General features: G+C 35.3%; 2 protein-coding genes across 2 annotated transcripts; one reads left to right on the forward strand and one right to left on the reverse strand.

Moving 5' to 3' along the window:
* Positions 1 to 14,168: 14,168 nt before the first annotated feature.
* Positions 14,169 to 15,065, reverse strand: LOC107730440 (C-C motif chemokine 20-like). The gene is made up of 4 exons (XM_016541284.1): positions 14,936 to 15,065; positions 14,620 to 14,719; positions 14,434 to 14,511; positions 14,169 to 14,319 (listed from the first exon to the last, which is right to left on the reverse strand). The coding sequence occupies exons 1-4, from the start codon at positions 15,015 to 15,017 to the stop codon at positions 14,277 to 14,279; spliced, it is 303 nt and encodes a 100-aa protein (XP_016396770.1). The 5' UTR covers positions 15,018 to 15,065; the 3' UTR covers positions 14,169 to 14,276.
* A 4,032-nt stretch (positions 15,066 to 19,097) lies between these two features.
* On the forward strand, positions 19,098 to 20,997 carry LOC107730442 (monocyte chemotactic protein 1B-like). The gene is made up of 4 exons (XM_016541285.1): positions 19,098 to 19,313; positions 20,385 to 20,493; positions 20,610 to 20,687; positions 20,926 to 20,997. The coding sequence occupies exons 1-4, from the start codon at positions 19,238 to 19,240 to the stop codon at positions 20,945 to 20,947; spliced, it is 285 nt and encodes a 94-aa protein (XP_016396771.1). The 5' UTR covers positions 19,098 to 19,237; the 3' UTR covers positions 20,948 to 20,997.
* The last annotated feature ends 1,829 nt before the right edge of the window (positions 20,998 to 22,826 follow it).

Below are 22,826 nucleotides of genomic sequence, written 5' to 3' on the forward strand. Positions count from 1 at the left end.
TTCTTGGTGTGAATAGCCCTTCTGGCGGCATTTTAAAAATGTTTCTCAAAATGGTTCAATTTGATCAGCTGGTGTTCGCAATTTCTGGGAGTCAGAATACTGATGTTTTCATTGGTGAAAACCCAAATGGTGCACTTGATGCATACTTGCGGTCTATATAGTGTACATGTTGTGTAGCATGTCCTGTTTGTCATTTTATGATTCAGAAGAGCTCATGAGCGCCCCCTTTGCCACCATGTAGCCATGTCGACTACTAACCGACATCACCAAAGTGTGGACTTTGAGAAGGACCAGGTGCCATTTGGGACAGGACTATTGACAGTAGTCAAAGAATATTTGTAGCATTACTTTTGAACTATAGTACTTGGCTCTTAAATGTTTTTGAAAGCTTGCTGAAAGAATACAATTCATTTGTGTACCATTGTTCATGAATACTGTTATAGTCTGCATTTTCCCATCTCTGAAAAGGCCAAAAAATTCATAAATTTTTATTTGGACTCTTATATTGGATTCCCGATCCGATTCTCAGTGTTTGCCAGATTAGAAAAGAAACCCTTATTGTTTGATATTTAAAGTCTGAGGAGATCGTTTTGGAGCTTGTAATGGCAGCCTCATGGAAAACCCTTCTATTAGACATGTGCATTTCTTCATATGTCCATATGGAGACGGCATGAACAGGAAATGGCATGCATTCCTTTTGTCCTATTCAGAAATAAACTCCAGTGTGCACTTCCTGCAGAGGCGTTGAGAAGAGAGAAAATAGGTGAAGAGGGAAAAGAACAGAAGCAGAGGAAATAAAGATTGTAGTGTTAAACTTAAATGGGCTCCGTTACACTCAAGGGTCTCTGCTGTGATTTGATGAATCCTCGTGTAGTGGTGTTGGCTTGTAAATCACACGCCATGTTTCCTTCTTTTGTAAGGAAGATGAAAGCTCTTTGTGTTGCCACATACATCCCTGCAGTTCTGCACTTCCTGTCAGCAAGACATGTGATTGTTTGGCCAGTGTGTGAGGTTGCCATTTGTCATAGGCTTTGTGAATTTTTGCGACAGCCCTGCTTCCACCTTCTGCTGCCTTTTTGCAAGTTCACCTGAGGCTGTGTGAGACATGTCCTGGCATGAGGTTGTTTATTGAATATTCATGTTTTACAGAGAGGCTAATGGTGCATATATACCATAGATATGGTATCTTTAAATTTCCTTTAAGTGTCCCATAAGGAGAAAAATATGCATTGTATTTACAGAGAAAAGATAATTATGGCTATATTCACAATGTTTTTGCTGATTACATAAAATTCTACATCTTAACATAATTTCTCTGGTTTAAAGTTTGATTCATCTCTGCAAATCAGTTCAATGAATCTGTGAATCAAAGATTTTCATGATGGTCCCACCAGATGTTTTTCATATATTTAAATGTTTTTGTAAAAATCCATGCAAGTAAATATTGCTGTTCACTTATTTACATTATATTGGTGCATATAATTCAATGCTGTTATTGTTAAAACTACTGAAATAATAATTTAAATACAATAAAATAAAAATATCAGATGACAAACTTGTTTAAATAAAATGTTTAAATACTAATATACTAAAGCTAAAACTGAAATAAAAAAAAATGACAAAGGCACAACAAAATTACTAAAATGTAAAATAAAAGTACAATACTTAAAATAAAAGAAAACTGAAAATATTAAAATATTATAAAATATGAGTAAATAAAAGTATATTATATAGGTAATATTACGTTAATATATAGGTAATAACACTGATATAAATAAAAAATATTATATATTTTTCCATTTATTTAACAGCTGTGTTTTCTTCTGCTTAAAAGTTATTGGCTTATAGGGTTAAAAAAATCACAAACAACAAATTCATAATTATACAGAGATATATATTGAATATCATAAGATTTAAAAAATATGAAGATGCATTTTTTTTATATTGCACAGCCCTAATTATGAGTGCATGTTTTACGAGGTTCTTTCAGGCCAGGCTGTCTTGTATCAGTCATATGGTTTTCTGCAGTGCTCTGTAATCCAGGGCTTCATCTTTTGTGGATGTGGCTCTGGTGCCCGACGGCCTGTCCCCGTCCTTTTGTTTAGGCCAACCATAGCTGTGCACTTTCTCTTTTATGACCGTATTGTCTGGCGGGGATGCCATGTGATTTTCCTTTACTGTGTTTCAGCTGCTCGGGGGCCAAGAAGTTCGAGCATGATCATGTAATAGTGTGATTTGTGTGTGTGTGTGTGTGTTTTTCAGAGGCTGTGCAGGACAGTAGAAGCTGTTGAAGTTTTGACTGTGGGTTCGCGCTCTCCCGCTCTGCAGGGGTTTCGCATAGAGTTGGTAAAAATGCGTTGCGACGCAGGAACAGAAATAAACTGTCGGCCTTCAAGAACTCCAACACACGCACATCTTGTCCTCATTGGACCTCCAAGTAAGAGCTGTGAGGATAAGATACTACAGTGTTTAATAAGAAAAACAGTAACATTATGAGCTTTCCAAAAGCTGACCCGCTGTAGATATATTTTACATAAATTATTGTTTGAGTTTTGGCTCCAGGCCCTTCATATAAGGGATTTATTGGAGTTTGCGTGTTCCAAGAAAAATGAAGCTATGTTGCATATAAGGGCTCCATACATCTTCATGCAAACCCTAACCGTAACTATATTTAAAAATGACTATATAATGACTTTCCATGTATAAGTTACGTCAGTGGAACAGCCTCTAATAAGCCGTGAATCAAAAATGAGAGAAGAGGGAATGATGAAAACCTTTTCTTGACCAGAAAAGCAAGGTAGAATCTGTTCTCTCAACACACACGGAGACATCATCACACCTGCAGGGCATTGGTTTCTCTGACTGACATCAGGTTTATTTTCTTTAATACGCTCATACACATTCTTGCATGTCCATTCCCACAGATTTATGTCCTTTTAATGTAGTTGGCGCTATGTGAGGGAGGCAGGGTGAAAGCTTTATGTCTGTCTTCTGTGATCCGTGGCATAAACAGTCTCACTGTACTCTGGAATCCCGCCACTCCTACAGGCTTTAGAAAACGGGGCATTCAGGGCGAAAGGAAGGGGCAGTGTTTTGATGTATCTTCAGGATAACGGTTTTATGTTTGGGCTGTTTGATTGATCTATGTTTTAATGTGGGGCTGTTTAATTAGTGCTTTCAGATTGGTAGTTAGTTTTATAGTGGGGTTGCTTAACTGGTTTGTGGTTGTCATTGGTTGATGATTTATTTTTTTCATTGGTGGTTTTATTCAAGGAGAGCTATAATTTTTGTAATTTTTTGTAAAAGAAGTTAATAGCCTACTTTTATTGAGTAAAGCCTGTGGTATACTTTCCGCGTGCGCGAGTCCGCTTGGGTCCGCTATGGTATGCGTGACGTAAAAATCGTCATCGGAGAGTGTGCGCGGAGGCTCTGCGAGGACATCCGCGTGCCTCCAATTTTTTGTGTAGGCTACAAAAGCACCAACTGCGCATGCGCAGACTGTGTGAAGAAGGCCGTTGCTACTCGAACCTGTACAATCCGTCGATAAAACAATATAATGACAGCCAGATGTGCAATAAATGTGGGCAATTGTTTCTACACATGTTTGTTTACTGTTCAAGCCGATCTACTGCACATGTATGGAACACGTCCGCGGAGCGGACCATCAGCGTATGCTTTCGGTAGTATAAATACAAGTAGTCCGCGTCCGCGCTGTACGTGTACGCGTCCGGATTGCTCATGCGGAAAGTATAACACAGGCTTAAGGATGCATTAAATTGATCATAAGTGACAGGAAAGACATTTATAATGTTAAAAAAGTTTTGTTTTAAATAAATGTTGTTCTTTTGAACTTTCTATTCATCAAAGAATACTGGAAAAAAATGAATCATGGTTGCCACAAAAATATTAAGCAGAACGACTGCTTTTGACATTCATAATAATAAGAAATGTTTCTTGAGTAGAAAATCTGCATATTAAAATGATTTCAGAAGGATCGTGACAGTGAAGCCTGGAGTTTATTAATATAGAAAACGTTTAAAATAGAAAAATTATTGCAATTTAAAATCTGTAAATTGCAATAGTATTCCACAATATTACTGTTTTTACTGTATTTTTGGTCAAACAAATGCATCCTTGGTGAGACGTCTTTAAAAAACTTTAAAAAAAAAAAATCTTACTGAGCCCAGACTTTTGGTTGTGTTGTGTACATGATTTCAATTCTGCTATCATTTCTCAGTTTTGGGCATAGAAAGAGAAAAAAGGTCCATATTACACTATTTGAAGCTTTCCAATCACTTACATGTACTATAATATGGAATATTTCTTTAAATGTTATTAGACGATTACACTGATTTTTATGAACCCATTAAAGGGGTCATATGATGCTTTTTTAAAGATCATTATTTTGTGTATTTGGTTTTTAGAACTAGCTTGCTATTGCTAGCCTTTCCGAAATCGCCTACCCTACCTTTAAGTGAGCAGATGTTTTTATCCAGTGACTTACAAATAAGCCTTTACATTAGTCCTTGTAGTTTAGTTGGTAGTTTGGAAATGTACTAGTCAGTAGTCTGCCTCTCGCTTCTCTCTTCTCTCTCGTCTCTTTGTGTTGCTGTGTGAGGGTTTTGAATGAACTCTGTGGTGATTAACAGGAAACTGAGAGTCTGAGTGGTGATTTGCCAGAGATTGAATGGGTTGTGGGTTGTCCAGCCACTGATTTTTACAATAGGAAACATTGTGCATAGGCATGTCTGACAAACATCCTTTTGTCTGCAGTGTAGAAAACAGCTGTGTGTGTGTAAATCAGCGATTGGGTGTGTGCGGGCTATGGGGCTGGGGGTCACAGTCTCAGACGGTCTCTGAGTTCAGGTCTGTAGCAGGTGACCCGTAGAAAGCCTTCGGGCTGATAGCAGAGCCGAACTCATTCAAAGCCTGACAGCACTCTAAATGCCACTTGTAGACAGACACACACACTAATGCAGGGGTTTTCTAGGACATGCGCCCCTCAGCGTGCGTAATTATACTGAAACATAAATATATAACCAGTTTACCTCCCCCTGACAGGTGCTGGCGCGCCCCACAGATTGAAAACCCCTGCACTAATGCATGCATACACACTCTCTCCTATGGGGGTTATTGGAACAATGCAACCAGCGACTCGGAACTGTTTTCCTCTTGGTTAAATGCCTAGAATTTGACAATATGACAAATTTTACTGTTTAGCTGGCACAACTGTGGTTAGAAGCCCCTCAAACGGTTACACTACCATTCAAAAGTGTCAACAGTTTTCAACACTGATAATAAACAATGTGCAGCACCATATCAGCATATTAGAAGGTTTTCTGAAGATTCATGTGACCCTGAAGAGTAATGGCTGGTGAAAATCCAGCTGAAAACGAATCTCATAATAAACCCCAAAATGGTTATCAAGATCCTAAAGCAAAATGTTTTTGTATTAGGCTGAAAGGATTAATTTTGGGATAATGACTGCTAAAGTGAAATATATAGCAGTCGTTATACAAAAATATTTGACTTTATTTATTTATTGACTTTAATATTTATAGGATAATTATTTTCAAAGTCATCGTTTCCAAGAAGCACAGCCATTCATTTAGCACATTCTCTTCATTTGAGCTTCTCTTTGCATTGTTTCCTAGCGAGGGCTGATTGGGTTAACTGGTTTTCCAGCCCCCTACTTCATTTCCAACTTACAAGTTGAACCTCATGGCACCTGCGGCACTGTGAGAACATATCGCTGTGGAAAATCAGGGAAGCTTCACTTTCATCTCATCAGACCGTCTGGCATGCCGTCACTGTCCAGCGGCGCATCTCACCGAAACAGCTGCACAGCTTCAAATGAGCGCCTTGTCTTCAGTGATCTTTCACAGCACAGCAAAGGCAAGAGAGACGCCATCACAATGGAATACTTGATTCTGATTGGTCAGTCACGACATTCTGTAGTAAAATATTTTTGTATAATGACTGATGATAGGGTAACCTTGAAAAGGTAAATGTACACTAAATGCCACCAAAAAGCTAATAAAATCAGTGACTCATTTGAACAAACCAATTAGAACAAACGATAACTCGTTTGAACAACTGAACCAGCCAATCGTTTTGTTCAAATGTATCAGACTTCCCAGCACTACTTATTAATCAGTGAATTTTTTATTAAAATAGAACAAACAAATTGAGTTCTATCACAACATCTATCAGTGAATCATTTTCTTGAACTGAACAAACAAATCAGTTCATTAAAATGAATCAGACAGCCCAGAACTACTTATCAATCAGTGGATCATTTTTTAAAACAGAACAAATTGATTCAGTAGAATGAATTGATCTGCCTTGCACAACACCTATCAATTAATTATTTGTTTGAACGTAACAAAAAAACAAATCAATTTGTTAAAAAAGGAACTGGACTTCCCAGTACTACTTATCAATCATTGAATCATGTTTTAAAACAGAACAACAAAGTGATTCACTAAAATGAATTGATCTCCCCAGCACATCTATCAATCAATTTGTTTGAACCGAGCAAACAAATGATTTACTAAAATGAATCAGACTTCCCAGTAAACCATTTTTTTAACCGAAGAACCGATTCATATGAGAGAGTTAGAAAAAGTAGCTTGTTATTGTGAAAAGATTCACTGTGTTGAAAACCGTTGAACTCCTCTCCCGCTACTGAAAATTTAGTTTCCCTTCATTTCTATTTAGTTTCTATTTCTATTCATTTCCATTGAATTACTCTTCATTTCAGTTGTATTAGTTTGATTAGTTCTCCTCAGCTCTGGCATGAAAAAGAGGAAATCCTAGGACATCATCTAGTTTTCCTCTCTCACAGTAAAGACACGTCCACAGAGGTGGAAACCACAGGTGGCTGTAGAGGACGGAAGCGTTGTGAGACACATCAGGGGTGACCGTGTTCCTGATTGCCTCCTGTCCGTAGCGGCAGCGATGTGTAATCAGCGCTGATAGACAAGCTGCCCGACCACGGCTTGATGCAGGGTATTTTAAGAGCAGACACATGCGTATATAGGAAGGCACATTCTTTCTCTCTCTCTTTGTGAAGTTGGACTACTTCAGACCACCTTAAGTACTCTTAGGACAAATAAGGAATTGAAAGCTACACTACAGGCTCTGGTGTTTTTGCAAAGGTGTTGATTCACACTAAAGGACAAACTGCTATGGGACTAAGGGTGAGTTGGAGTGAGTGTGTATTTTTAATGATAGTGTGTTGTGCAAATACAGTGGGGTCCAAAATTCTGAAACCACATTTCCCTTTTTTTATTTAAACTTGACGTAACAGAATTTTTTGGGGATTTTGAACAATTAAAATGTATTAAAAATGTAAGATTCTGACATATTTCAGATCTCTGGAAGGTGGTTTGGATCAGACTTGTACAAATTAGATTTCTTGTATTTTTCCCTGTCAAAATAGTTAAAAACTAAATAGATTTGAATTGGATGGGTCAAAAATTTAGATTTTTCTGCTTGTGTGAACTTGGGTAACTAATCAATTCACTAAAATGAATCAGGTGTTCCAGCACTACATATTAATCAGGGAATAATTAAAACAGCACAAGCAAATTGATTCACAAAAATTAGCTGAGCACAATATTTATAAAATAAAAAAAAACCCTAAATAGATAGGCCGAAAACTCTTTATCTATTTAGGATCTCTGTATTTTGCTAATCCATTCACTTAAATGAATCAGGCAAACTTATCACTATTTAGGAATCAGTAAATGTTTTTTTAACAGAACAAGCAAATTGATCTACCCCAGCACAATACCTTTCATAAATTGTTAAAAACTAAATACTTTTGATTTGGATAGGCCAAAAAATTTGATTTTTCTGTCTGTAGGAACATAACGTTGGTTCACTAATCGATTCACTAAAATCAATCAGACATCCAGCACTACATAATTACTAGTGAATAATTTTTCTTAAAACAGAATAAGCTAATTGGTTCACTCAAATGAATTGGTCTAAACAAAATACAATTGTCTGCCTGTGTGAACATAACTTGTAAAGTTAACATAACTTGTAAACAAATGTAAGCAAATTTGTTATACTGACCAGGTTTATTCAGGTGTATGAAAGACTGACAAGGATCTTCATGAACAACCTGAGCGATAAATGTTGTATGGAGTATTTTAATGGCTTGGGTTGCATTATATGTGTTTGCATGCTACTGTATATTCTATAATACTGGGTACACACTGATCACACAAATGTATGAAATTCATACAAATATCCTGATAAATAACTGATAATATCCAAAATTAGCAAGAGAACACCACCAGAGCAACGTTTTGGGGATGCAATATAAACTAGACTTCCCTTTCATTTCGGGTAGTATAAAGTCTGTGTCTGTGTTCTGTCTAGTGATAATGTATCTGGGTTCACAGGGGACCCCCCTATTTACATCCACTTTACCCACAATCCCCCTGGATTATCACATCCCTCCCTCACACTGCTGTTGCCATAGGAAACCCTTTTGCCCCCCATGGTCGTCTGAAGAGGTGGTGCGGTGTGTGTGTGAATTCATTGTCCATTGTGTTTGAAATGGTAGAGCGATTTGGTTGAAGAGTTTGGATTTAGTGCAAATCAGATCACCGCCTTTTGTCTGAAAATAAAGAATGTGTGTGAGAGAGGTAAACTTTAATATTTGTTTGAAATAAAGAAAATTATCTGAAATTATTTTAAAAATACCCTCTGCAATGACATGCTTTCCAGAACATCACTTTTTATTCTTTTATGATGAGATTTTATTTGACTTGGAGAGCATTTTCTCAATAGATTTTGGTTTTGTGTAGGAAGGTCCTCTACAACAGTTCTTCTGGAGCTTTATTAGGATTTGAGATCCATTTTAATATGATTGCACATTTTTATTCTGTTTATTATTTTTTGACAGGAGCTTAATCTTGTCCAGTTTTTAGCCATGGCTTTAATTAGGGTTGTTCAAGATCGATAAATAAATAGTCTGTAATATTGTCTGTAATACTGTAACGGTTTTATATTTTAATATACAGTATTTTAAAATGTCATTTATTTTTGTGATGGCAAAACTGAATTTTTAGAAGCCATTACTCCCGTTTTTTTTAATGTCACATGATCCTTCAGAAATCAATAATTATTAGAATCATTCATTTGCTGATTTGGCTCAAATAACAATTCTTATTATCAATGTTAACAAGTTGTACAGCGTAATATTTTTGTAGAAACTGTGATACTTTTCCCCCAGGATTCTTTGATGAATAAGTGTGAAAGAACAGCGTTTATTTGAAACAGAAATCTTTTGCTACATTATAAATGTCACTGTCACTTTTAAACTTTTGCATCCTTAGCTAAATACAAATATTAATTTCTTTAAAAAATGTTACTGTTCCCAAACTTTTGAACATTTTATTTTATTATATTATAGTTTTTCTTATTTTGAATTCCTTGCTCATATTCTCATTCTATCTTCTAGCAGACACTCGGCTCAGCATGGTGAAGGTTCTTCTTGAAGGTTCTGAGGATACAGAAGCCCTCTTGCTGGTCTTGTTGAACATTCAACGCTGTCGGTGAGTTTTTGACATTGAAAAACCATCGACCGTTGAGTGGGCCCTGAGGCCACGCCCTCTTCAGCCCAGACACGCCCACCTATATAGATGACTTCATTTCTTCAAAGGTCATAATCAACATTCATTGCTGTCGGTGGGTTAATTGTGTAACAGCTCTCTGAACAATGAATGTAACTATGGCCCAGATTCCAGCCTGTCATGCCAGCATACATCACACTCTACGCCAGTACAGCAGAGATCAGCTTTTCTTTTCCTTTCTTCTCCTGCTCTCATCCTCACGGATCTGGAGTTCTTCAAGGAAGACGCAAATAGAAGTAGCCGCACTGACTGCTTCCTCCTGCATCTAATTGGTGGTTGTGTGTGTGTGTGTGTGTGTGTGTGGAGCGGATAGAAGGAAATGGAGGATGAATGTATAATCATTTAGATGTTCTTCTCATTTGGCTGTTTTGTCTCTCAAATTACATACTGTGTTCACTGCAGCCTGAAATGAGCCTAAAATGGCACTTGCTGCTGAATACTGTCCTCTCTGTCAGCTGTGTGTCTGTTTGGTGTGCGCCTGCAAGAGTATGTGGTGTGAGTTTGTGTTTGTGCAACTTGTTAGTTTATGTACATGCGACATGTAGCGTATATATGCGTCTCCATCGAAGACATCAAAGAAAGAAGCTTCGGTTTTAAAATCTCCAGATACCGAAACACAACGACACAGTCATTGTCTAATCCCGTCTGTCTTTCTGCCTCCTTCTGTCTCTTTCTTTGACTACCTTTCATTCCTCCATGTTCTCAGTGGAACATGAGCTGAATAAAATGTCTGAATAATAAAATCTCAGTGGTGCATTGCGTCTCTGTCCTGATTTTCAGTGTTTGTTGTCTCGTCTTGTTATGGAGAAGATTCTCTTTTTAAAACCAGTGCTTAAACACGACTGACAGCATGGAGCAGCATGCGAAATATGATTTTACCAAAGTACAACATTTCTGTCAACACCAAGAACCATATTATCAACCAAGCATACATCTAACTCTGAAAAGTGGGTGAGGTTAATGCATTCTAAACCTTATCAGCTTGGCTCATGAATATTAATCAGGTGACAATGTCAGTCCAATGGAATGCAACGGGCGGGATCTGGAAGTGGAAATCCCATACATTTTCTCCATAGGGGAACTGATTTTTAATGATAACTTAAACTTTCAAAAAACATACTTTGAGCACTGATATTATTAATCGGTGATATATGATTTTGTTGAAGCCAACGGCCCACATTAATTCAACTTATTCTTAAAATAATCATGTTTAACTCCAGAATTCCCGGTAAAAAAGGACATTGCCCATGGTTCTGCAAAAAATCTCTTTGTAGATGTAGTTTTTTTCCTTATTGAGGAAAATATAATGGTTATAATGGTTGTTATTCGTCATCTTAAATAAACCCTTATATTAAATGTAAAATATGGTACTATCATGTTTTGGATATGATACTCTCATGGATTTTTAGACATTTATCATAGTAGTGTTAATGTATTGTATTTAAGTACCATGCAAATACCACATTATGCGAACTTAATGATTACTGTACGTACTATGGTATTGGTTGAAAATAATGTTTGTTTTAGGCCCCAATCTGAACCTTACCCCTAAAAATTGAGGGCAATGATTGGCTGACCTTTTAGGATGAGCAGCAATATTCCCTTTGTGTAAATCTATGAGAGCAAAGTGGCCCATTCTTAAAATAAGCTGAGTGAACACAAGAAATTCCCTGAGAATTATTGCTCCGGTTTGGTTTTGTAATTTTATTCGTTTATAACCCACAGAGCACAATGAAATTCACAATGCTGTGAAGATAAAGTTGTATCGACACCTATGTTGTAATAACTCTTGTCATGAGTCAGCTCAATAAACTCAGCTATTAGGATTTTACGGTTCTTTTCGAGCCCTACAAGAGTCAGTTTCTTGCACAGGTTTGTGAGAACACGGCTACAGTGGTCGTCAGATCCACAGCTCTGGGATCAAACCTCCTAGCCTGGAGCTGTAGATGAAATAATCAAACATAATGCAGAACGACACTGTCTGTCTGAGTTATTCTCAGTGCTAGTGTATTCTTTAAAGGCCCCATTAAATAGCTTGACGAGGGCAGTTTTCTTTATTTATTTCAGGAAGGCAGGACACATTGCATTCCTTAGGCCTATCCCTTTTTAAAAAAAAAAAAAAAAGCAATATGCTTTAGTCACAGTGCGTGACCCATGATTTCAACACTGAAACTCTGAAATTGTGATCTTAGCTCATTATCTAAAGAGTTTTGGCTAATATGAACAGCAATTAGACATTCATACGTGTATGAGTTCATGTGCCGGGGGAAGTTTGCCGTTCAGCGTGTGATTGCATAAAAGGAAAGATTAGAGCTGGGCAGTGGAGCTGTTTTGTTGCCGAGTTCCTGTTTGTGTGTGTGGGTGTTTAGGAATGTGTATTTCTCCATTATTCAGCAGGAAGTCCTCTGTGTGTGCAGCAGTGCAGAGAGGACCGAGGCAATGATGTCATTGCCAGGCATGGCTTGACTGGAGAGCATGGCTGGTAATTAAACCACTCAGCTGCAGGAAGTGTGTGGTTGTAATTTTGGGGACAAAATGGCTTAAAAATTGTCCCTAGAAGCAGCCAAAAATTCATTTGGGGGATGCTGTAAAATAGAGAGTGGTCCCAAAAAAGAGTAAATAATGTGTTCTTCAACTTTACTGTGTTCATTGCTCTGAAATGCCAAAGAGATACTTATGAAAAAGTGGGGAATTAAAAGAATTTTGTAGTTTTTTGTAGTTCTGTATTCGGAAAATTATTCCATTAAAATAATTGAAATGCTTCGGCTGTTTGCAAGTCCTACATCAGACATCAGAATACAACGTCAAGATGTTTTTAATACTATATTAAACTGTCTTACCATACAGAGTGAGTGTTGCGTCTTCTCCTTCTGAAAGGGATTAAAAAATGATACTTTTGTGTTCATTTGTAAATTTGAAAGCTTCAGTAGCCATTCAGTGTAATCTTCCAGTTTTCTTCGTTTATGTTCCACAGAAGAAATACAAGCATAAGGGTTTAGATCATCACGAGGGTGAGTATAAATGATGACAACATTTTTATTTGTGGGTGAACTATCCCTTTAAGGCTAACATTTATATTTTGGCTGCGCCTGTTGTTGTTTCTAAACATAAACAGTATGATTTACTCGGGTCCGGTCAATTTGCAGGGAATTATGTCTTTCTTCCTCGTTCTTTCTTTTTTTTTTTTTTTTACAGTAGGCAAAATTTGCTAGACTTTCCCCTCATAATCAGATCTTCTTTTCCGTTTATCTGTTTATTTAGGCTATCATTTTGAGCACCCCTTACGAAAAAGAAGTTTATTCAAGTGTGCTATTAGTATATGCATCTATTTGTTAGTTTCTCCTCAGGAGCCATTCATATTGAGAAAGTAAGTAAGAAAGACCTGATTAACATTTTTCCGTTATAGAGAGAGTATATTAAAGTAACAACTGTGTTTATTATAGATTTGTTGTTCTTGTTGTTGTTATTGATCTCTCGTATGCAAAGATGAGGCTACAGTCGCTGGTTTAGGTCAATGAAATATAGAGGAGGGCGACACCATGTGGATCTTAGGGGTATTTCATCTTTTTTACTTCACTACAACTATAAACTCCACCATAACGAATGCCTAACAAAAACCCAGCACTTGACCTCTTCTTAATAAGGCTGTATTCTTCCCTACCCTCCGGCCTGAGAGCGCTGGCCTGGCCTGACACCGCTGTGACGCACAGGATGGCTCTGCAGATGGTAATTATTGGGTGAAGCTCGACACACATGAGAAGAACAATGCATGTGTCAGTGAGTATTAATTTGACAGATGTCTTTCAAGGTATGTTAATTTAAACCAGAGAGAAGTTATTCTGCATTCCAGTCCTCCCTCATAGGTGACATCATCAAGGTAATTTCCCAGAGCTGAAGCAAGTAGCCTATGGGGTATTTCTGTCCTAAAGCCTTTCTGGCATCTTATGAACTCTAGCTCTTTCTCTGACCAATCACAGCAAATTATTCATCTCACCTCATTTTATTCTATCACAGAAAATGTCTCTGTTCTTTCAGTCTATGCACTTTATGTGTATCACACGGTAAATCTAGTTAATCATTAAGCACAACTTTAACTCAAATTAAAGCTGTGCTCTACATCTTCTAATGTGCAGTTATTTTACTGATATTGTTTTGAAACCCATCGTATTTGTATATAAATACATATTCTATAATTCTATAATGATTCTTCTTTTTTAATTATTTGTATTATTGTTCAGATATATATGCTATGTATGTGTGTGCGTGTGTGTGAAATTGTGAATTATGAATAATTATTATATGCAAGTTTGTTACATTTAATTACATTAATTTTCAGTTTTATATATATATATACACTATTATTATTATTCAATTTTTTTTAAAATTTCATTGAATTAAGTTTGAGGTATACGAACATCATTTCAATACAAAAGGCAAGTTTTCTCTTTACATAGAAAATTAATTTTAATGCATTGAATTAAAAAAGCAAACAAACAAACTATAAAATATAACATGCATATACAAATATGCAGATTAAATATGCAAATTTCATAAAGAAATAGATCCTCCTCCATGAAGAATTATTCTTGTAGTAACATCTGTTTAGGCACAGTAATTGTACAATTAGACCCTTGAATGTTTTCTGCTAATTACTTGCACTTTCTCCCTAAAGAACAGAAAAGAGATAACAGAGTAATTAGCTGTCATTTCAAGGCTGTTCAGTTCATCTGTGTTCATTTGTGTTTATTTATCCACAGCAATCACATATCTGCAAGCTTACCTCAGCTTACGGATATTTTCCATCACCCAGGCTTTGGTGGGGTCTGTGCAAATGTTCTTGCCTCTGTATGTGTGGAATCTGTGAGGTAAGTTTTGGTTAGTTTTTTTTTCTCCAGGTATCAGTCATAACACATATAGTCAATCAATACATAATGCACCATATATGTAGAAGGCATCTTATTCTTACATGACAGCATCAATGTGGCAGTTTCTTGTCATGGTCTGAATGGAATATCCTTTGATAAATGTCATTGATATTATTCCTTTGGTATACTTCCTGCAACATGCTGTAAGCACAATTAAAGTTTAGGTTTTTTTGTAACTTTATTTAGACATTACAAAAATATCTTCACATTATGAACCTCAGATTTTAAAAACATTTTCCACATAACAGTGTCTCTGAGAAACAAAACACTTATTACAGTAATGGAAAGAAAACTAAAAATTCATAAATAGCTTTATTATCAAAACAGTTATGGAAAGAAATAAAGAAATGTACTTACACAAAGCAGAGGCATCTGTACGTAGTACACTAAGAGCTGCAACCATAAGTACGATCACGGTAGCTGAAATTCGAGTCATCATCTCTGTGTCTGTGTGTGTGAGATTCTCAGAGTCAGAAAAGAAATGTGCCAATTGTGAGAGCGTGCAATGAGACTCTAGCTTTTTTATAGGGTGGACATGGAAACACCCGAGTCAGGGTTTTCCGTGCATACGTAAACAGAAGTACATGTGTACAAACCAAACAAATTTAGCCACAGTGAGATCTTATCTGACCTGTCAGTCAAACAGGTGCAACAAAGAAGGATACAGAGGAAAAATCAGCTTGAGGGAAAGCACAGAGTTTTAATGTTTACTTCCCTGAAAGAGAGAGTGAACCATCAACATATTTGAATTGTTTCCGACTGGTAAATTAATAGAAACAATGTTGGAAACTCCAGGAGGCCTTAAGTACAAATTGAAGGTCATTAGAACAAAGGAAAAATTCAGAACCAAAAATTTGCTAAAGAATGCTATGACATAAATAGCTTTATGCTGTAATATTAAATTAGATGAATGAAAACACCAAAGGGTGTGTGACATAGTTTAATGACTGTATTGTCATTACTGTTGATTATATTATATTATATTATATTATATTATATTGTCTTATAGTATATTCTGTATGTTGTTTTGTGTTAAGTGTTTTAACTTTACATTTATGCATTTGGCAGATGCTTTTATTCAATGTGAGTTATATTGCATTCTGCGTATACATTTGATCAGTTCATGCTTTGCCTGGGAAACCCTACTCTTTGAGCTACAGGAACACTAAAACGTTATGGGTGTTTAAAATTGATTGAAAATTGCTGTAGTGACAATAACTGAGTTGAAATGTTATTTGTTGGTGAATATCTGGCAAATAAACTAACAAATATCTCCATGCTCAATTTTTGGAGGCAAACGCATTCCGATTTTATTCTTTACAAATAAGCTTACTGTACACACGCAGTGTACTGTGAGCAGCACATTAGGAATATATAATGTAATACAATATTTTAAAGGATAAGTTCACTTCCAGAATGAAAATTCTGTTATCATTTACTAACCTGTATGAGTTTCTTTCTTCTGTTGAACACAAAAGATGATATTTTGAAAAATGTTGGTATCCGAACAGTTAATGGGCACCGTTGACTTCCATAGTATTTTTCCCCCTACTATGGAAGTCAATGGTCAACAGAAGAAAGAAACTCATACAGGTTTGGAACAAGTGGAGGGTGAGTAATTGATAACAGAATTTTCATTCTGGAATTGAACTTATCCTTTAAGTTTCACGTTTTTAAAGTTTTAAGTAATATAATATTTTAACTGTTTGCTTATCTGCTTTTAAAATAATTTTGACCCACACTAAAATGAACAACTTTGCTGAAATAAAATGTTATGGCAGTTACAACTTGCAGTGAACTTATCTTTGCACTTTTCAATCATTTTTAATGACTTTTTTTAATGAAAAACAATTATTAGTTATTATAAGAATAGTTAATTAATTTATTAAAAGAATAATTAACACAAAAATGAAATTTTGCTAAAAATGTACTCATCCTCAGGCCATTCTAGATGTAGAGTTTATTTCTTCATCAGAACAGATGCTAAATGCTAAATTCCTCCAAATCTGTTCTGATGAAGAAATAAACTCATCTAAGTCTTTGATGGCCTGAGGATGAGTACGTTTTCAGGAATTTTTATTTTTGGGTGAACCTTTAAAATTACCGTTGCATAAAAAAACTTTTACTATTTAAAGTGAGATTGAACAACATTTGAATTTGTTCTTAAATTCACTTCGACACATGGAATATTTTACATACTGTAAAACCACTTGGAATTGCCAGATCAGATAATTATTTGCTAAAAAGTGACATGGTGCATTTGGCATGGGACTTTTGAAACCAGGAACTGGGAATGTCCACCAGGACAAGAACTCAAACCTTAACCTTTTGATTATAGAATGAATGCATTATTGAATTATGATTATATTGTGTTTTATGATTCTGTAACATTTTTGATAGATAAAACCACACACACGCACACAAATGGATAGATCTGAACTACCCACATGCTCAGCGGTGTCCTCATTTCCACATGCTAACGTGTGGTTTCTTGTGGGTGTGTAGAATTACATATATTTTCTAGGTCATAATGTTTTATGTAACTCATGTCCTAAAATCAAATGGTGAAATAGGTCATAAGAGTGAGAACAAAGCCTAACAGTGGCTCCTTTAGCAATGAATCACTTCCCTTCAAACCCACAGCCTTCGCTTTAGTCTTCCTGCTTGACTTTAGACACCAATTTTATAGCATTTCTCTCTGTGTTGGTTTTACTAAAACATTTTCAGATTCTTTCATTTACACCTCCAGGTTTAGAGAGGTGTCATGCTGCTTGACATTTTGAGTTTAATTTCTATGAAACAGACTTATGATCTTTTAAAACGGAGGAGTGTCTGGATTAGAATTAGAGTAAGGTTTAAATCATATCAGGTTGATTATAATATTGTTTTTTTTTGTGTTTTTTTTTACATCAAAGACTGCCATCTGATCTGATCTGAAGCTGTGATAAGAGAATCTGATGAGTGTTCGATTTCCAGGAAAGGCGGATGCCTTTGACTGCTGAATGTTAGTCTAAATGTTTGACTAGATGTTCATTTTATTTAAATTATTTGTCTTGAAAGTAGATGCGTAGAAATTATATTTAACTCAAGTAACTCATGTGCCATCACAGACATCTCTATCACATATTCATCTTGGAAAAATTGCAAAAATGCTCACTTGAAATAGAAAATAGTTTATGAAAAATTAAGCTACGGTATCTGAGTCTTAGCTGTGCTTACTATTGAATGTTTAATGAACATTTGCATGACTTTGTCTAGAATAAAATTGGAAACGAATTTGGACAATTTGGAATTCAAATTTTGTATTCACACAATACAAAGTTAAAACTATCTGCTCTTTTATGGACAAGACTTTTATTTGTGTGGGTGTGTATGTATATAAATGTGTGACCCTGGACCACAAAACCAGTCTTAAGTAGCACGGGTATATTTGTAGCAATAGCCAAAAATACATTGTATGGGTCAAAATTATAGATTTTTCTTTTATGCCAAAAATCATTAGGACATTAAGTAAAGATCATGTTCCATAAAGATATTTTGTCAATTTCCTACTGTAAATATATAAAAACTTAATTTTTGATTAGTAATATGCATTGCTAAGAACTTCATTTGGACAACTTTAAAGGCGATTTTCTCAATATTTTGATTTTTTTGCACCCTCAGATTCCAGATTTTCAAATAGTTGTACCTCGACCAAATAATGCCCTATCATAACAAACCATACATCAATGGAAAGCTTATTTATGTAGCTTTGAGATGGTGTATAAATCTCAATTTAAAAAAATTGACCCTATATTTCCCTCACACACACACACACACACACACATATATATATATATATATACAGTATATGTAAAATGTTGACCTATTTAAGTTTTTGTTTGCCCCCATTTTTTTCTTGCAATAAATAAACATTTATACATTATGTGGGTACATTGTTCTTCATTATTGTTCTAAGATCTCCTCAGTTTTTTTTTTAAATTGTTCATTTTTTTTTTAATGAAGACCAGTCATGACACCTAAAATATACAGCTCATCTTATACTGTACATTAATACTGTACAGTTTAACATAAAATCTCATGTTGAGGAAAAAGGTTCATCTACATGTTTACCCAGGTACACTTTTTTAACCGTAACTAACTTTTTTATGATTTAAAGATAATCTATTCCCATTTTTCAGTATTAAAATTAGGCAATTGTTTGTTGGTTGTTTTTTATTTGTTTTTGTGTTTTTACATATATCTTAAATAATGTTTTGTGTCTAAGCCAGTAATTTCGGTGATTACACACTTGTGATCGTATCACAAATTGGGATCGATTTTCTAATTACAGTACCCATGATAGTGAGAGGAATGGAATATCCCATTTTAGTACTCAAATTTAGCTGACCTACTAATATTTAACTCAAGACACCCTGATTTTCCCCCTGTCTTCCACCCCTCAGTGACGCTGCTGTGTGGTCCACAAATTCCCCTCATGAACAGCTATATAATGTAGCTTTTGGGGATGCCAGATAACGTGGACTGAGAGCTCTACATCTTCATCATCACCATCCTCAACACTGCTGCTTTTGTCTGCACAGCTGTCATTAACTTGTTGAATACTTTTGATCAATTTCATTTTTCTTTTTCACCCATAAGTGGCTTGTTTCCCCTCCCATGATGAACAGACTCGTCCTGACGTCATCTGCGCTGCTGCTGTTGCTGTGTGTCTGGGTCAACTTGAGTCAAAGCAGTAAGTAAAACCGACTTTTCTCAGACAATCTCTTTGGTTTCAAGTGTTGCTCAGTGCTTTGAGTTCCCAAAGCTGCTCTTGAAATGTAACCACATGCATTTTTAATCATTTAGAATTTGGACGGTTACATTCGCCACACAGCTGAGACGCTACCATGTTTAATAATCAGGAATTTTGCAGTTGATTTGATGACTTAACTGATATGATAGATTTATGTCTTAACTCAGTGGCAAATTGAATGTAATTGTTTATCTAAAAAAATCTGACAACTTATTTGAGCATCACTGACATGACATGGTTTTGATTTCTGTAATAGTACTAATAATCTGAATGTGCAAAAACTAAATACACAATAACCAGGTTTATATATTTATCATCAATATATCCAATTTGTTTCATTTTAACTAATTTAATATTTCTTATTCCACATCTAGCCAGATTTTAACCATTCATACTTTTTAACTGAACAGATTCATATTGATTCTAAACAATTGTAATAAATTAATTTTGAAAATATGATTTTTTTAATATATAAATTAAAATCAAGCCTATGCTAATAGTTAATAATATAACTATGGCATGACTTTTTGAGTGCATCTTAACTATTTCTTGCTAATTAATGTATGACAAATATGCGTCACATTATGTTTATTATTGTTTATGTTAATAAAGCCTACATTTTTGTGGGAAAAAATAGAAATTTTAAAGATTAATTATTTAGATCTTTAACTCAAAATGATAATTTGGACAATTTATTTATTTTTATTATTTTCATGACTCCACGATGCCATTAACTAAATTGCAATACAAGTTACCAAGGAGATTCAAAGACATTGTTTTATAAAAAAAAAGTTTATATTTACATTTATGCATATAGCAGGTGCTTTTGTCCAAAACGACTTAAAATAGAGAAACAATTTTTCACAGAGTCAACAATATTAATAGTATACAATGCCAAGTTTATTACCAGGAAAATGAGCAAATTAATGAATTTTTTAATAAAGCTATGGGTCAGGATAGCTGGTCAAGTGTCATAAAACCACATAAACTGAGAGTCTGTCATGTGTTAAGGTCCAGTGAGGTGCTGTACCAAATATTCATCACTGCCTTTTCCTGTCCTCCGACTGAAAGACTTCACTCGACAGGACGCCACCATGACCTGCAACATAGAGGCTGTCATGTGAGGAGCAACACTGGTTTTGTCTTAAATAGATTAACATTTTGCATTAATGTTTATGTAAGAGAACAATCTGTAATATCTGTAATATTTAATCTAGAATATTCTCTCTCCTGTAGTTTTACTACGGTGAAGAACAGACAGATCTGTGCTAACCCTGATGATCTATGGGTTCAGAACGCTATCTTGCATATCCAGTGAGTTCAGCATTACACACACTTACATTAATGTCTCTTGGCAATGGCACATGAGCACAAGACTTAAAGGGGCTATAGTGAATGACTAAACTGCAAGTATATTACTGACCCAGTGTAAAGTTTTGTAATGTGCAGTGTCATATGTCTCCATATGCTGAATATACTGGTAAATATGAATGAGCTAAAGTTAAAACTTGAGAATCCTCTCCTAAGGGTTTTATTTAATTGTCTCTTGCAGGAACATAAAAAAGTCATCATAATGTGGACACCATCAGATCGGTCTAAAACTGGCTTAAGCTGAACAAATGAACAGAAACAGAAATCCTTCTATAAAATGTATTGTTTAGAATTTATTTTTATAATTAATAAATGGTTTTGACAGCAACACTGTTCTGTTTTGTCTGTAACATTTCTAGTAAAGTTGACACTTTGTGAATTTGTGCACAATATTGTATGCTCATAAGGCTGCTCTGGCATTACAGCACACTAAAACAAATATTCAAATATTCAGTAAACCTGGGCAAATGAAAGTTTGTGAGCACATACAGTAGACAGCAGGTGGCAGTATGTGCCCAAAAACCCAGCTGCCCCAAAATACACATACAATCCTATATATGTTGAATTGGATATGTATTTAGTGCTTGTAAAAGCATTAGTAATAATTCATCTCTTAAGTAAGCAGAATGTTTAAATTATGTTGTCAAGACAGCTGCATTTGTCTTGTCTGATGAACTTTTTTGGATCGGTCATCCCTTGCTCAGGTGGAAGGCCAACATTCAACAGGTCATCATTATTTGATTGTGATATACTTAGGGTATACCCTAGGGTGTGCATAATTATAAGTTGTTGTTTTTTTCAACATGAAGCAGATCTAAACTACAGGTTCAATGGCCAAATTTGAATGCTATAAATGTACAAATTCTCTGTGCTATCTTTTTTTATTTAGATGTCAAATTGAATTTCTGTCAAATCTCACTCGTAACAGAAATTCTCTTACTTGAAGTCTGGTCACAATCTTTCAGTGACTTCAGAGTTACAGACTTGTTCTATAATCTACTGTTGTCATTAGTGGCCTCTGAAACACGGCTTGTTTAATTTACATTTTTGCTTTTGGTAGACACTTTTATCCAAAGCAGCTTTCACTTAATGCATTGCTGAAGTCAACATTTTTGTAAACAGCCATGCAGTCATGTTATTTATATTCTCGTGAATGTGTTCCAATGTGAGTTCTGCAAAGCCACTTGGTCATATTTTTAACTCTAATTTCATTTCCTCTGTTTTATTTCATTACTATTGCCCGTTGGGGTTTGTGAAACAGTGAATCTCCATTCAAAGTTTCTGCAATAGTAATTTGTCATTGCCAATGTCAAAAAGGGCATATACTGTAGGATGGCAAGTCAGCAGCCTTAAAACTTAAAAGCTTTTCTATCTTTCTCCCATATGTCATATAACTGTTTGGCTGAGACTGAACATGACCTGCAGGGTGACAGATCCAAACTGGAGAAAGTTTCTTCCTTCAGATCCAACTTCCTTCTTTTTATGAAAGGGGAACACAAGTTCACAGCACGAGATATCCAGTCAGCAAGTCTCTGTTGCAAAATAAACCCTTACAGAATGATCACAACCCTGTGCACGACACAAAGTTGAGTGATCTTACATGCACTGTAAAAAAAATTCTGTAGTTTTTACAAAATAATTTTGGCAGCTGTGGTTGCCAGAATAATTTTGTAAAAAATACAGAAAAATTGTAAACACATTTACGGCCAAAAACTGCTAAATTTTACAGTATAAAACTGTAATTTACAAACAAGAAAATTTGAATGTAAACCAGTAAATTCAACAATTCACACTGCTATTAAAATCTGTTTTGTAACATACTGACAACCACCATAATAATGCAGGTGGTAAAAGAGAAAGCCACATGAAGAATCAAAGCTCATCACAAGTAGCTTCGCCACAAGCAGAAGTATATACTAATATATAGAAGGTGCACAGAGTCATTCATGGAAACACAAAACACCATCATGGTAACACACATGATACTTAAATAATGCATTAAACTTTCATTAAACAACAGAAGATGTAACATAAAGCCCAAATATACATAACTAATAACAAAAACTATTAAAAAAACATGAT

Source organism: Sinocyclocheilus rhinocerous, unplaced genomic scaffold (assembly GCF_001515625.1).
Source record: "Sinocyclocheilus rhinocerous isolate Xijiao unplaced genomic scaffold, SAMN03320098_v1.1 scaffold1780, whole genome shotgun sequence".
NCBI lineage: Eukaryota > Metazoa > Chordata > Actinopteri > Cypriniformes > Cyprinidae > Sinocyclocheilus > Sinocyclocheilus rhinocerous.

Excerpts from the sequence above, each read along its gene's own strand:
- LOC107730440 (XM_016541284.1), bottom strand. The coding sequence starts at position 15,017 with ATGATGACTCGAATTTCAGCTACCGTGATCGTACTTATGGTTGCAGCT. Across the intron at positions 14,512-14,619 it reads TGCCACATTGATGCTGTCAT|ATTCCACACATACAGAGGCA; the intron begins GTAAGAATAAGA and ends CTTACCTCACAG. Across the intron at positions 14,320-14,433 it reads GAAAATATCCGTAAGCTGAG|GGAGAAAGTGCAAGTAATTA; the intron begins GTAAGCTTGCAG and ends TCTGTTCTTTAG.
- LOC107730442 (XM_016541285.1), top strand. The coding sequence starts at position 19,238 with ATGATGAACAGACTCGTCCTGACGTCATCTGCGCTGCTGCTGTTGCTG. Across the intron at positions 19,314-20,384 it reads GGTCAACTTGAGTCAAAGCA|GTCCAGTGAGGTGCTGTACC; the intron begins GTAAGTAAAACC and ends TCATGTGTTAAG. Across the intron at positions 20,494-20,609 it reads TGCAACATAGAGGCTGTCAT|TTTTACTACGGTGAAGAACA; the intron begins GTGAGGAGCAAC and ends TCTCTCCTGTAG.